At 44.0% G+C, this 13,991-nt stretch overlaps 1 protein-coding gene across 1 annotated transcript in view; it reads right to left on the bottom strand.

Moving 5' to 3' along the window:
- Nucleotides 1–13,991, bottom strand: part of si:ch73-61d6.3 (occludin) — a 46,593-nt gene that overhangs the window by 26,255 nt on the left and 6,347 nt on the right. Inside the window, exon 4 of the mRNA XM_014123589.2 lies at nt 2,678–2,835. Coding sequence (XP_013979064.1) covers nt 2,678–2,835 — 158 coding nt within the window. The remainder of the gene's footprint in view (nt 1–2,677; nt 2,836–13,991) is intronic.

The following is a 13,991-nucleotide window of genomic DNA, read 5'->3' on the forward strand; positions in this document are numbered from 1 at the left end:
GGTCATCTACAAGACCCTGCTAGGTAAAGTCCCCCCTTATCTCAGCTCGCTGGTCACCATAGCAGCACCCACCTGTAGCACGTGTTCCAGCAGGTATATCTCACTGGTCACCCCCAAAGCCAATTCCTCCTTTGGTCGCCTTTCCTTCCAGTTCTCTGCTGCCAATGACTGGAACGAACTACAAAAATCTCTGAAACTGGGAAACACTTCTCTCTCTCACTAGCTTTAAGCACCAGCTGTCAGAGCAGCTCACAGATCACTGCACATAGCCCATCTATAATTTAGCCCAAACAACTACATCTTCCCCTACTGTATTTATTTATTTAGCTCCTTTGCACCCCATTATCTCTATTTCTACTTTGCACTTTCTTCTACTACAAATCTACCATTCCAGTGTTTTACTTGCTATATTGTATTTACTTTGCCACCATGGACTTTGCCTTTACGTCCCTTATCTCACCTCATTTGCTCACATTGTACAGACTTATTTTTCTACTGTATTATTGACTGTATATTTGTTTTACTCCATGTGTAACTCTGTTGTTGTATGTTGTCGAACTGCTTTGCTTTATCTTGGCCAGGTCGCAATTGTAAATGAGAACTTGTTCTCAACTTGCCTACCTGGTTAAATAAAGGTGAAACAAAATAAATAAATAAAAATGTCTCAAATGCCTAGAGGCTTACAAATCCCTCTTTAACAGTTCTCCTGCCCTTCATCTACACTGATTGAAGTGGATTGGTGACATCAAAAAGGATCATAGCTTTCACCTGGATTCACCTGGTCAGTTTAAATCATTGAAAGAGCAGGTGTTCCTAATGTTTTTGACACTCAGTGCCTTCAGAGAGTATTCACACCCCTTGACTTTACAGCCTGAATGTAGATTTGTTTTTGTCACTGGCCTACACACAATAGCCATAATGTCAAAGTGGAAAAAATTATACATTTTTACAAATTAATTATGAAAAGCTGAAATGTCTTGAGTCAATAAGTATTCAACCCCTTTGTTATGGCAAGCCTAAATAAGTTCAGGACTAAAAATGTGCTTAACAAGTCACATAATAAGTTGCATGGACTCACTCTGTGTGCAATAACAGTGTTTAACATGATTTTTTAATGACTACCTCCTCTCTGAACCCCACACATACAGATAATTGTAAGGTCCCTCAGTCAAGCAGTGGATTTAAAAACACAGATTCAACGACAAAGACCAGGGAGGTTTTCCAATGTCTCACAAACGGCACCTATTAGTAGATGGGTACAACATTTTTAAAAAGCAGACATTGAATATCCTTTTGAGCATGGTGAAGTTATTAATTACACTTTGGATGGTGTATCAATACACCCAGTCACTACTACACAGATACAGGTGTCCTTCCTAACTCAGTTGGTGGAGAGGAAGGAAACCGCTCAGGAATTTCACAATGAGGCCTATGGTGACTTTAAAACATTTACAGGGTTTAATGGCTGTGATAGTAGAAAACTGAGGCTGGATCAACAACATTGTAGTTACCCCACAACACTAACCTAATTGACAGAATGAAAAGAAGGAAGCCTGTACAGAATAAAAATATATTCCAAAACATGCATCCTGTTTGCAACAAGGCACTAAAGTAATACTGCTAAAAATGTGGCAAAGAAATGTACTTTATGTCTTGAATACAAAGTGTTATGTTTGGGGCAAATCCATTCTCCATATTTTCAAACATACTGGTGCTGGGTATGCTTTTAATCAATAAGGACCGGGGAGTTTTTCAGGATTAAAAAGAAACGGAATGGAGCTAAGCACAGACAAAATCCTAGAGGAAAACCTGATTCAGTCTGCTTTCCACCAGACACTGGGAGATGAATTTACCTTTCAGCAGGACAATAACCTAAAACACAAGGACAAATCTATACAGGAGTTGCTTACCAAGAAGACAGTGAATGTTCCTGAGTGGCCGAGTTACAGTATTGACTTAAATCTACTAGAAAATCTATGGCAAGTCCTGAAAATGGTTGACTGGCAATGATCACCAACCAATTTGACTTAAAGAATTTAAAAAAGAATAATGGGCAAATGTTGTGCAATCCAGGTGTGGAAAGCTCTTAGAGACTTACCCAGAAAAACTCACAACTATAATTTCTGCCAAAGGTGGGAATACTTACGTAAATGAGATATTTATGCATTTCATTTTCAATAAATTTGCTAAAATGTCTAAAAACATGTTTTTTTTCTTCACTTTGTCATTATGGGGTATTTTGTGTAGATGCGTAAAAATCTATTTTGAATTCAGGCTGTAACAACAAAATGTGGAATAAGTCAAGGGGCATGAATACTTTCAAGGCACACACACACACACACACACACATCTGCTACTCTGTTCTTTATTTTACTGTTATTATCTATCCAGATGCCTAGTCACTTTACCCTGCCTATATGTACATACAGTATCTATCTCAAATACCTTATTATTATCATCATCTATCCTGATGCCTAGTCACTTTACCCTGCCTATATGTACATACAGTATCTATCTCAAATACCGTGTAATCCTGCACATTCACAGCATTCAGGGGATGTAACAAATACAATTGATTTGAGTATGTTCAAGGAAAGGGAGCATATAACCGATGAAGAGAAAAAGGAAAGATGCATTGGAACAGGACTGAGGTGATGTTGTTTGTCTGTTTACTCACACGTCATCATTGTAGGTGTCTCCAGTGTACACCCTGCTGTCAGCCTTGGTCGGGTAGGAGATGATGCTATTGGCTGAGGCATTGAGGGGGACGGACTTCTCTGACAGCACCACGGTAGGTGCACCCTGGGTACTTTGTCCGTCCTCTACATTGTTCACCTAAAGCAGCCAGGAAACACACACACAGAGGGGGCCTCTGTCAGCAGCACACTAACACAAAGAGGTGGCTATTGTGTCACAAGACTGTTTTCATGCGAACTTCCTAGCATGACCATAACATTACTTAACATCCTCTCTGGTGAAGACCTGGAATAAAAACACTAGTCTTGGACCTTGAAAGTAATGTAGAGGACAGGCTAAGACTTTGTTTCAAAGTTTGTTTCAGAAAGATTTGAAGCTAGAGCAACTTTAGTCCTCCTCTCCTCCACAACCTATAGTACCAGGATGCAAGAGACTGGGCCCCTTCTTACTACAGGGCATTATGTGAGCACGTATGGCATTACACAGTGATTCACTTTAATAGGTCTGACTGAGGCTAAAGGGGGAACTGTGTTGACTTGCCTCCATGTAATCTTCTCCAAGGATACAGGTATGGCATTTTTAAAAATGACTGTTCTCAGCCTGGCTGAGCAGTCGGCCAGGCATATAATTGGCCAGCCCGGGTCTTGAGTGAAATGTGAATTACCTGCTTGGTTCACCGGATTCAAGAGGACACCATGCCAAGTTACCAACAATCACCACAGACCCATTTCCCTTAGTTACTGTCCCAAAAAAATGACCATTAGTGTAATGATGTTAGCAGGAAGCTCTCTCTGTCCAGCTCCAGTCTTATCATTGAAGTAAAACAGAGGGAAAGTTTATGATATGACAGTTGGCCTTGATTCCATTTGAACATCCACGCTAGCTAAGGAAAGGGCTTGCAAGACAGGGATGTCCTTTGTCTAGCTATTTATTTTCATTAGCCCACAGAACCCCTAGCATCAATAATTAGAACTCATGGCTCAATCCAGGGCTTAGAGATTGGTGGAGATCAAAATGTGACTTCCTTGTATGCAGATTACATTTTACTTTATTTATCTGACCCAAAACATTCTCTGTCATTTATTTCACTACTGTTGGACGCATATAGTGCTGTATCAGGATTCAAAGTGAATTGGAGGAAGACTGAAATAATCATTACTTCTCAAGATTAGAAAGTAAATTTAAGTGGCAATGGACAAAGACACGTATGAAATACCTGGGTGTACTGATACCATGCAGCCTGGAGGAGGCATTTAAAATCAATTACTTTCCTTTAATAGATAAGATAGAATCTGATGTTTAGAGATGGAGATCTCTCCCTATTTCTATGTTAGGTAGGGTCAACATAATCCAAATAAATATATATTCCCAAGGTTGATGTATTTATTCCATGCCTTGTCAGTTGCTCTCCAACTTTATGTGGAATGTAAAGACCTGAAGTTAAATTGACTGTTTTACACTTCCCCTATAAAGCTGGAAGTTGTTGGACTACCTCATATGAAGATGTATTACTGGGATCCACAACTGCTTTCACTTAAATAATGGATAGCAGACAATCCTTGTGCATGGACGACTATCGAAACCATAAATGTAATACCGTATCATCGGAAATATATTTCACCACGTCGGGTCCAAGGCATTGCAGCAGAAAGAAAAAAAACAGACAATCCATTGATTCTCAATTCCATTCATGTTTGGGAAAATGTACATAAATTCATGAGGTGGAAAGAACCAATATTGCCAGGCACCCCTATTTGGATTAACCCCACCTTACTTCCAGTGTTTAATGACAACACCTTTAAGTCCTGGTTCTAAAGTGGCATCGTGAATTTTGATAATGTGCACTAGGATGGATCTCTATTTGTCATTCAATCAATTACACTAAAGATTTGGCTTATCCAAGGCCAATTTCTTTAAGTTCTTACAACTCAGAAATCTTATTAAATCACTTCAACAGAATCTGGATGTACCTAAGGCATCTAGCATTGAAAACAATACTGAGAGAAGCTGCTATGCCAAAGAAGTCAATTGCCAGGTTATATCAACGGTTGATTGAAACTCTACCTGATGGTTCAGAACCTGTAAGAAAAAAAAAATGGGAAACAGAACTAAAAGGAAGAAATTGAGGAGAACCATTGGTAACAGATATGTGAAAATGTTCAAACCTGCTTCTACAACCTAAGACATAAACTACTGCAATTTAAGATAATACATAGGACTTACTACACTCCTGCCAGAATGCATTTAATGCACCCAGAAATGTCACATCTCTAGATGCACAAAGGAACCCTATAGAGCCCCACAGTGGAGGTATCATAATACCCATAAAACCTAGCGGTCAAACAGGGAAATGGTTCCAATCGTTTTTCCAACATTCATTTTTCCCATAGGGAATTTTAGAAACACTTAAAAATATAGGTTGTGTTTTGTGTAGGTTTACCCTGGTGTGATGTTTTGATAACCATCTCAATCTCTCAAGTTGACTTTTATCAATATAGTCGGATCTATTTACTCAGATTCGAAAAATGCTAATTAGCATAAAAGTAGACATCATGCAAAACTACAAAATACCTGCACGTCATCTCTAGCTGACACCTTTGCTAACAGGTAGTGTCAATTTAAACAAGACCGTTCACAGTATTGTCCATTTAAAGAAATGTTGCCTATTCATTAATTACTACATTTAGCCAACATTAGATAGTTAATCCAGAGATTCTTACCTTTGCCTGGATTCGGCAGTCTTGTCCAGAACATCATGGCATTTGTAGTTCCTTATGATAGCCACATTAGCAGTCAATTAGGGTAAATACAGGCAAATATATTGATAAAAGTCACCTTGTCCTAGAGAGATTTACCCTGTTATCAAAACGTCACGGCAGGGTAAGCCTACACGAAACACAGCCCTTATTTTAAGTGTTTCTAAAATCACCTATGGGAAAAATTGTCACGTGCGTGATGAGACGGACCAAGGCGCAGCGTGATTAGAGTTCCATATCTTTTAATAAACAGTGAAACTTCTACAAAACAATAAACCAACAAGGAAACATGAAAGTAGTGGTGCTACATACACAAAACAATATCCCACAAAGCAGGTGGGAACAATGACACCTTAAGTATGATCCCCAATTAGAGACAACGAACATCAGCTGCCTCTAATTGGGAACCATACCAAGAGCACCAACATAGAAATGAAAAGACTAGAACACCCCCTAGTCACACCGTGACCTACAACACCATAGAGAACCAAGGGCTCTCAGTGGTCAGGGCGTGACAGTACCCCCCCCCCCAAAGGTGCGGACTCCAGCCGCAAAACCTGAAACCAAAAGGGGGGGGGGCTCCGGTGCGGGTCACCCAAACCCCGGATCCGGCCATGGCGCCAGGCTGCACGCCGTGCCTGGACATCGGCGCAGAGGAAGGCTCCGGCCTTGGAGTGGTACAGAATGCCATGCCTGGACTGGGCACCGGCACAGAGGAGGGCTCCGGCCATGGAGCTGGGTTGGACGCCGTGCCTGGACTGGGCACCGGCGCAGAGGAAGGCTCCGGCCATGGAGCTGGGTCGGCCGCCGTGCCTGGACTGGGCACCGGCGCAGAGGAAGGCTCCGGCCTTGGAGAGGGACTGGACGCCGTGCCTGGACTGGGCACCGGCGCAGAGGAAGGCTCCGGCCATGGAGCGGGACTGGACGCCGTGCCTGGACACCGGCGCAGAGGAAGGCTCCTGCCATGGAGCGGGACTGGACGCCGTGCCTGGACTGGACACCGGCGCAGAGGAAGGCTCCGGCCTTGGAGAGGGACTGGACACAGTGCTTGGACTGGGCATCGGCACAGGTTGCACCGGACTGATGACACGCTCCTCAGGTCGAGTGCGTGGAGCCAGCACAGGACGCTCCGGGCTGGAGAGGCGCACTGGAGGCCTAGTGCGTGGAGCCAGCACAGGTGGCACCGGACTGTTGACACGCACTTCAGGAAGGGTGCGGGGAGCTGGCACAGGACTCAGACTGCTGACAGGCTCTTCGGGTCGAATGCTGTGCAGAACACACCTACATAACGTTTCTCTCCCCCCCCAACTTCTCCATCGCCTCCCTGACGGTCTCTGGCTCTTCAGGGCGAGTGTGGGGAGCTGGCACAGATGGCACCGGACTGGTGTCACACTCTTCAGCATGCCTGCGCTGCAGCATACTCCTCGCCAAAGTCATTCTCCGATATCCCTCCTCACACTGCTCCATCGACTCCCAGGCGGGCTCTGGCTCTCTCCTTGGCTCGGCCGACCACCCCTCGTGCCCCCCCAATAAAATCTTGGTGCTTCTGTCGCCGCGGTCCCCGGCGTCGTCGCTGTCCCCCTATGCTCCTTGGCGTCTCCCGCCAAGGAAGGGTCTCGTGTCCTCCCATGATTTCTTCCCAGGTCCAAAACTCCTTTACCTCCGTCACACGCTGGTTGGTCCTTGCTTGGTGGGATATTCTGTCACGTGCGTGATTAGAGTTCCACATCTTTTAATAAACAGTGAAACTTCCACAATACAATAAACCAACAACAAAATGTGAAAGTAGTGGTGCTACATGCACATACACAAAACAATATCCCACAAAGCAGGTGGGAACAATGACACCTTAAGTATGATCCCCAATTAGAGACAACGAATATCAGCTGCCTCTAATTGGGAACCATACCAAGAGCACCAACATAGAAATGAAAAGAATAGAACACCCCCTAGTCATGCCGTGACCTACAACACCATAGAGAACCAAGGGCCCTTTATGGTCAGGGCGTGACAAAAATTAATTGTGGAAAAACGATTTGAACCATTTCAGTGTTTGACGTTTAGGTTTTATGGGTATTATGACTCATACTGTGGTACTCTATTACATTTTCTGTGGTCCTGTGACAAACTGACACCATTCTGGGATAATGTATGTGCTATCATTTCATTGTGTCTAGGAATTTATATCCATCCATTTCCACAAATATGTCTGTTGAGAAATGTAAATATTGGTGATCAATATCAGAGAAAGTTTTGTAATCTACAGTAGGTCTAATAGCTGAAAATTAGATGCATATTGACACTGTGTGAGATTAAATTTAACTGAGTTCTGTAGAAAAACTATAAAAAACAAATAGTCAAAGAAAACAAAAAAAGGCTTGTGTCTTATGTACACCTGCAACAGACTAACTCCTCTTTCCTTTTCCTCCATACAAAGGGAGAGGTCGCTGGGATATAAACAACCAAGTCTTAATCTATATCAGCAAGTCCTTCCTGTGTGAGTGGAAAGGTCGTGTGGTCTCCACAATAAAGGCGTCAGGATGGGGTCACACTGCAAGCCGAGGCAATCTGTCACTTTATTTCATCATCTCTGTCACTAACAATGCAATTTATAGTGAGCGAGTGAGTGAGTGAGTGAGATCATCTAACGTAGTAGGCTACTGTTCCTAAGACATGTGCACTGCATTACTAACTTCACAGTGCAGGTTCTCTGTAACAACAGCAGACCTGCTGCTAGAAAGAAACAATCATTGGGTGGGGTACAGGCAGCACTTCCCTGCAGCTGCAGGAACCAGGAAGAAGGCCACCTTTTGAAGAGCACAAGGCAAGTCATCTAGGAATTCCAACAATGCCCCTCTCTGCATGAAGTAGAGTGGTGCTGGGCCGTGAGCAGCCTGAATAAGCAGGGAAGGAATGTCTGAGCCCCTAGGACCTGGGGTAGGGAGGGAGGGAAGGAAGGTGGGAGGGAGGGGGTAAGTGTAGGGATGGAAGGGTGGGAGGAAGAAAGAGGTAGGTCAGAGGGTATGTGGCAAGAAAGGAAAGTAGGGAGGCTGAGGGGCATGGAGAGTGGGAGGGAGAGGGGGATAGACAGAGGGGGATCCTTGTCCCCAACCAAGGAGGGCCTACAGCAGCACCTAGATCTTCTGCACAGATTCTGTCAGACATGGGCCCTGACAGTAAATCTCAGTAAGACAAAAATAATGGTTTTCCAAAAAAAGTCCAGTTGCCAGGACCACAAATACAAATTCCATCTAGACACCGTTGCTCTAGAGCACACAAAAAACTATACATACCTTGGCCTAACCATCAGCATCACAGGTAACTTCCACGAAGCTGTGAACGAGCTGAGAGACAAGGCAGGAACATAAAAGGAACATAAAATTCAACATACCAATTAGGATCTGGCTAAAAATACTTGAATCAGTTATACAACCCATTCCCCTTTATGGTTGTGAGGTCACCAACCAAGAATTCATAAAATGAGACAAACACCAAATTGAGACTGCATGCAGAATTCTGCAAAAATATCCTCAGTGTACAACATAAAACACCAAATAATGCATGCAGAGCAGAGTTAGGCCCGTATCCGCTAATTATCAACATCCAGAAAAGACCCGTTCAATTCTACAACCACCTAAAAGGAAGCGAGACCCAAACCTTCCATAACAAAGCCATCACCAACAGAGAGATGAACCTAGAGATGAGTCCCCTAAGCAAGCTGGTCCTGGGGCTCTGTTCACAAACACAAACAGACCCCACAGAGCCCCAGGACAGCAACACAATTAGACCCATACAAATCATGAGAAAACAAAAAGATAATTACTTGACACATTGAAAATAATTTAACAAAAAAACTGAGCAAACTAGAATGCTATTTGGCCATAAACAGAGAGGACACAGTGGCAGAATACCTGACCACTGTGACTGACCCAAACTTAAGGAAAGCCTTGACTATGTACAGAATCAGTGAGCATTGCTATTGAGAAAGGCCGCCGTAGGCAGACCTGGCTCTCAAGAGAAGACAGGCTATGTGCACACTGCCCACAAAATGAGATGGAAACTGAGCTGCATTTTCTAACATCCTGCCAAATGTATGACCATAGAGACACATATTTCCCTCAGATTACACACAACCACAAAGAATTCGAAAACAAACCCAAAATTGATAAACTCCCTTATCTATTGGGTGAAACACCACAGTGTGCCATCACAGCAGCAAGATTTGTGACCTGTTGCCACAAGAAAAAGGCAAACAGTGAATAACAAACACCATTGTAAATACAACACATATTTATTTTCACTTCTGTACTTTAACTATTTGCACATAATATGACATCTGTAATTTCTTTATTATTTTGGAACTTGTGTGAGTGTAATGTTTACTGTTTGTTTATTATCTAGTTCACTTTCTTTGGCAATGTTAACATATATTTCCCATGCCAATAAAGCCCTTAAATTGAATTGATAGGGGCAGGAAGGCTGATGGGTAAGGACAGCGGGGTAGGGACAAGAAGGATGATGGGTAAGGAGATAGGGGGATAGGGGCAGGAAGGATGATGGGTAAGGAGAGAGGGGGATAGGGGCAGGAAGGATGATGGGTAAGGAGAGAGGTGGATGGGTAAGGAGAGAGGGGGTAGGGACAGGGAGGATTATGGGTAAGGAGAGAGGGGGGTAGGGACAGGAAGGCAAAGACAGGGGGTGGGAGGGAAAGGAAAGCAGGCATGGGGCAGAGATGGAGGGTGAGTCAGCTGCCATGTTCCCACAGCTGAGCATGGTAGAGGGTAAATAAGCGGCAGCCAACCACACCCCCTCTTTTTATCTAACAGCTGTTTAGATGCTACAATGATTATTTACACTATACTTGTTTGTTTTGTCACATAAACTGAAATTAGGCGAACTATTAGAATTTGAGTCGATTTCTGCATATCCGCAACGTTAAGCCTGCACTATTCCTTGCCTTAAAGAAGTAGGCGGCACCAGAAGGAGTTATACTGAGTATCACTAAATCAAATATTAATTGCAGGGTTTGCTAAGAATACTAAAGAGAAGCAAACGCAATTAGCCATATTACTGAATGCCTGTTTCAATGGCCACATCTTCATCCAAATCAATGTATTTGCAGAGCAGGGAACAGCCAAGCACTTCAAAACACTAGTCTGCACTGGGCATAAGAAACAAGATGTCAGACTCAAACAGCAAGGCTTTAGTTTGGACAACTGTGGTAATGCATTGAACAGTGTAATAAACTGTCAACCAATGCATGTCATCATGTTGTCTATCAGAGTCAAGGTTGGTCTAATATTCTACCACATCATTCAGCCTTACATCTGCAGAACATGTGACATCATCTGTCGGAGGACAAAGGAGCCTGGTCAGGCTGAATGAGGCCAGTGTGGGTGATGTCATCAGACAGAGACAGGGCCCTGGGCACAGTGGTCAGAGGGAGTCAAAGTAACTGTCATTGAACCAGTGTGGGGTGACTCACAGCATGGGCTGAAAGATACTTTAGTATATACTACACGTCCTCTCCCGTCCTCTCCTCTCCCGTCCCGTCCTGCCCTCTCCTCTCCTCTCCTCTCCCGCCCTGTCCTCTCCTCTCCCGCCCTGTCCTCTCCTCTCCCGCCCTGTCCTCTCCTCTCCCGCCCTGTCCTCTCCTCTCCCGCCCTGTCCTCTCCTGCCCTCTCCTCTCCCGTCCTGCCCTCTCCTCTCCTCTCCCGTCCTGCCCTCTCCTCTCCCGTCCTGCCCTCTCCTCTCCTCTCCCGTCCTGCCCTCTCCTCTCCCGTCCTGCCCTCTCCTCTCCTCTCCCGTCCTGCCCTCTCCTCTCCCGTCCTGCCCTCTCCTCTCCTCTCCCGTCCTGCCCTCTCCTCTCCCGTCCTGCCCTCTCCTCTCCTCTCCCGTCCTGCCCTCTCCTCTCCTCTCCCGTCCTGCCCTGCCCTCTCCTGCCCTGCCCTGCCCTCTCCTGCCCTGCCCTCTCCTGCCCTGCCCTGCCCTCTCCTGCCCTGCCCTGCCCTGCCCTCTCCTGCCCTGCCCTGTCCTCTCCTCTCCCCTGACGAGGGCCATCTGTGGGTATGCTCTGTGACAACCACTCTCACCACAAACAACTAGATAACACCCCTTGTAAAAAAAACTTTACTGAAGTACAGGGTTGGGGTAGATTAGAGTCAATTCAGGAAGTATATTGAAATGTTTATTCCAATACTCTGCAATGCTTCTTAATGAGAAATTTGGTTTACTTTCTGAATTGACTAGAATTGAAATGGTATTGACCACAAACCTGCTGGACTAACAACATAATATTACATAACAAGGAGGGATGGTACCCATTCCTTTTGCCTTCAGACAATTACAGGAAATACATTTCAATTCCATTCATATGCCTTTAAGGATTATTTTATGAATTTCAATAATTTGCTAATTTAACTGAGGATTAAGTTAAATTGACTTGTGACTGCTTTACATTGACTACTTTCACATGCCACACATCTGTCAACAAGAACAACACATCCCCAGTCTAGATCAGTACTAGTTCACCAATAACCATGGTAACAATGCCTTCCCCCTGGCAACAATAACCCTGGTAACAATGCCATCCCCCTGGCAACAATAACCCTGGTAACAATGCCTGCCCCCTGGCACCAATAACCCTGGAAACAATGCCTTTTGTTGACATGCAACCCTGACATATTGTTGGCGTTTAAAACCCCAGCCAGCCAGCCAGCCACGCAGTCAGCCTTAGATAAGAGCTCTAGAAACCACCTGTTTATACTAGTTAATGATCAGCCAGAGTGAAACCAGGTAGGCTGAACATACAGGACCTATGAGCTCCACACACAGCCATGCTACCCGCCTGATAGCAACAACCCCTCAGTAGAGTGGCAACACTGTAGCCATAGCTAGCAGCTATAAAACTAACCTGAGGAGTCAAAAGGCTGCTCTTAAAATGTGAAACTAGAGTAGGGCACGGGTTAAAGGTTACTAGTTTGATTTTCCTAAGCGTGGCCAACATTTTACGATCAGACAATTCTCGGTTGTCTGGTAATTGAGAGAAGGTTGAGGCGAGAGACATGAATTGAAAGAAAGTGTCCTCTCGTACAATGTTGGGTTGAGATTGATCAATGACCAGTTAATGTGTCACAGCTAATACAATACTCACTGTATTGACTGATACCCTTTGACATACAGGGGCACAGTCAGATACGTGAAAACATACACACACCTAAACCAAGCCCCCACTACAGAATTATACTGTAAGTGTGTCATGTTTTTTTTTACTCTTTATTGACATTTTCTGTCATAAAAAGCATGAGATGATACTCCTCGTGGACTTTCAACTCATAAAGTAAAAGCAGGGAACTGCAACCTCGCATTCCAAAGTCCGTTTTGAAGTAGAACTTACCTCGGGTAAAGAAAACTTTGTAACTGACTGAGGTATTGTGCAATTCTAACTGTCAAAGATTTAACATTTCTTAATGTGTTATAACTGATTAGGGAGAGAGGATAGATTAGTCATAGTAACGTGTCATGTTCAACCTGACAAAGACCCATAGTAAATTAAATATCCCTGCATTAAAACTGGGAGCATCTAAAAACACATACTTACAGTGTATTAATAAATAAAAAAATACTCTAAAAGAGAAACCACAATGGAAATACAGTACATTCACAAAGTATTCAGACCCCTTCCCCTTTTCCACATTTTGTTCTTTATTTTAGTCAGTTAAGAACAAATTCTTATTTACAATGACGGCCTACCCTGGACAACGATGGGCCAATTGTGCACCGCCCTATGGGACTCCCAATCACGGCCGGATGCAGCCTGGATTCGTGAGATGCAGCGCCTTAGACCGCGTCGCCACTCGGGAGCCCAAGGACATTGTTACATTACAGCCTTAATCTAAATTGGATTTTAAAAATGTTTTAAATGCTCATCAATCTACAAACAATACCCCATAATGACAGAGCAAAAACAGGTTGTAGAATGCTTTGCAAATGTATTAAAAGATTTTTTTTTTTTAAACAGAAAAACCTTTTTTACATAAGTATTCAGACCCTTTGCTATGAGACTCGAAATATAGCTCAGGTGCATCCGGTTTCGATTGATCATCCTTGAGATGTTACCTGTGGTAAATTAATTTGATTGGACATGATTTGGAAAGGCACACACATGTCTATATAAGGTCCCACAGTTCGTAGACCGTAGATCGTTCGTAGACCTCTGAGACAGGATTGTGTCGAGGCACAGATCTGGGGAAGGATACCAAAACATTTCTGCAGCATTGAAGGTCCCTAAGAACACAGTTGCCTCAATCATTCTTAAATGGAAGACGTTTGGAACCAACAAGACTCTTCCTAGAGCAATCGGGGGAGAATGGCCTTGCTCAGGGAGGTGACCAAGAACACGATGGTCACTCTGACAGAGCTCCAACGATCCTCTGTGGAGATGGGCGAACCTTCCATAAGGACAACCATCTCTGCAGCACTTCACCAATCAGGCCTTTATCGTAGAGTGGCCAGCTGGAAGCCACTACTCTGTAAAAG

The sequence above is a fragment of the Salmo salar genome, chromosome ssa10 (genome assembly GCF_905237065.1).
Source record: "Salmo salar chromosome ssa10, Ssal_v3.1, whole genome shotgun sequence".
NCBI classification, from domain to species: domain Eukaryota; kingdom Metazoa; phylum Chordata; class Actinopteri; order Salmoniformes; family Salmonidae; genus Salmo; species Salmo salar.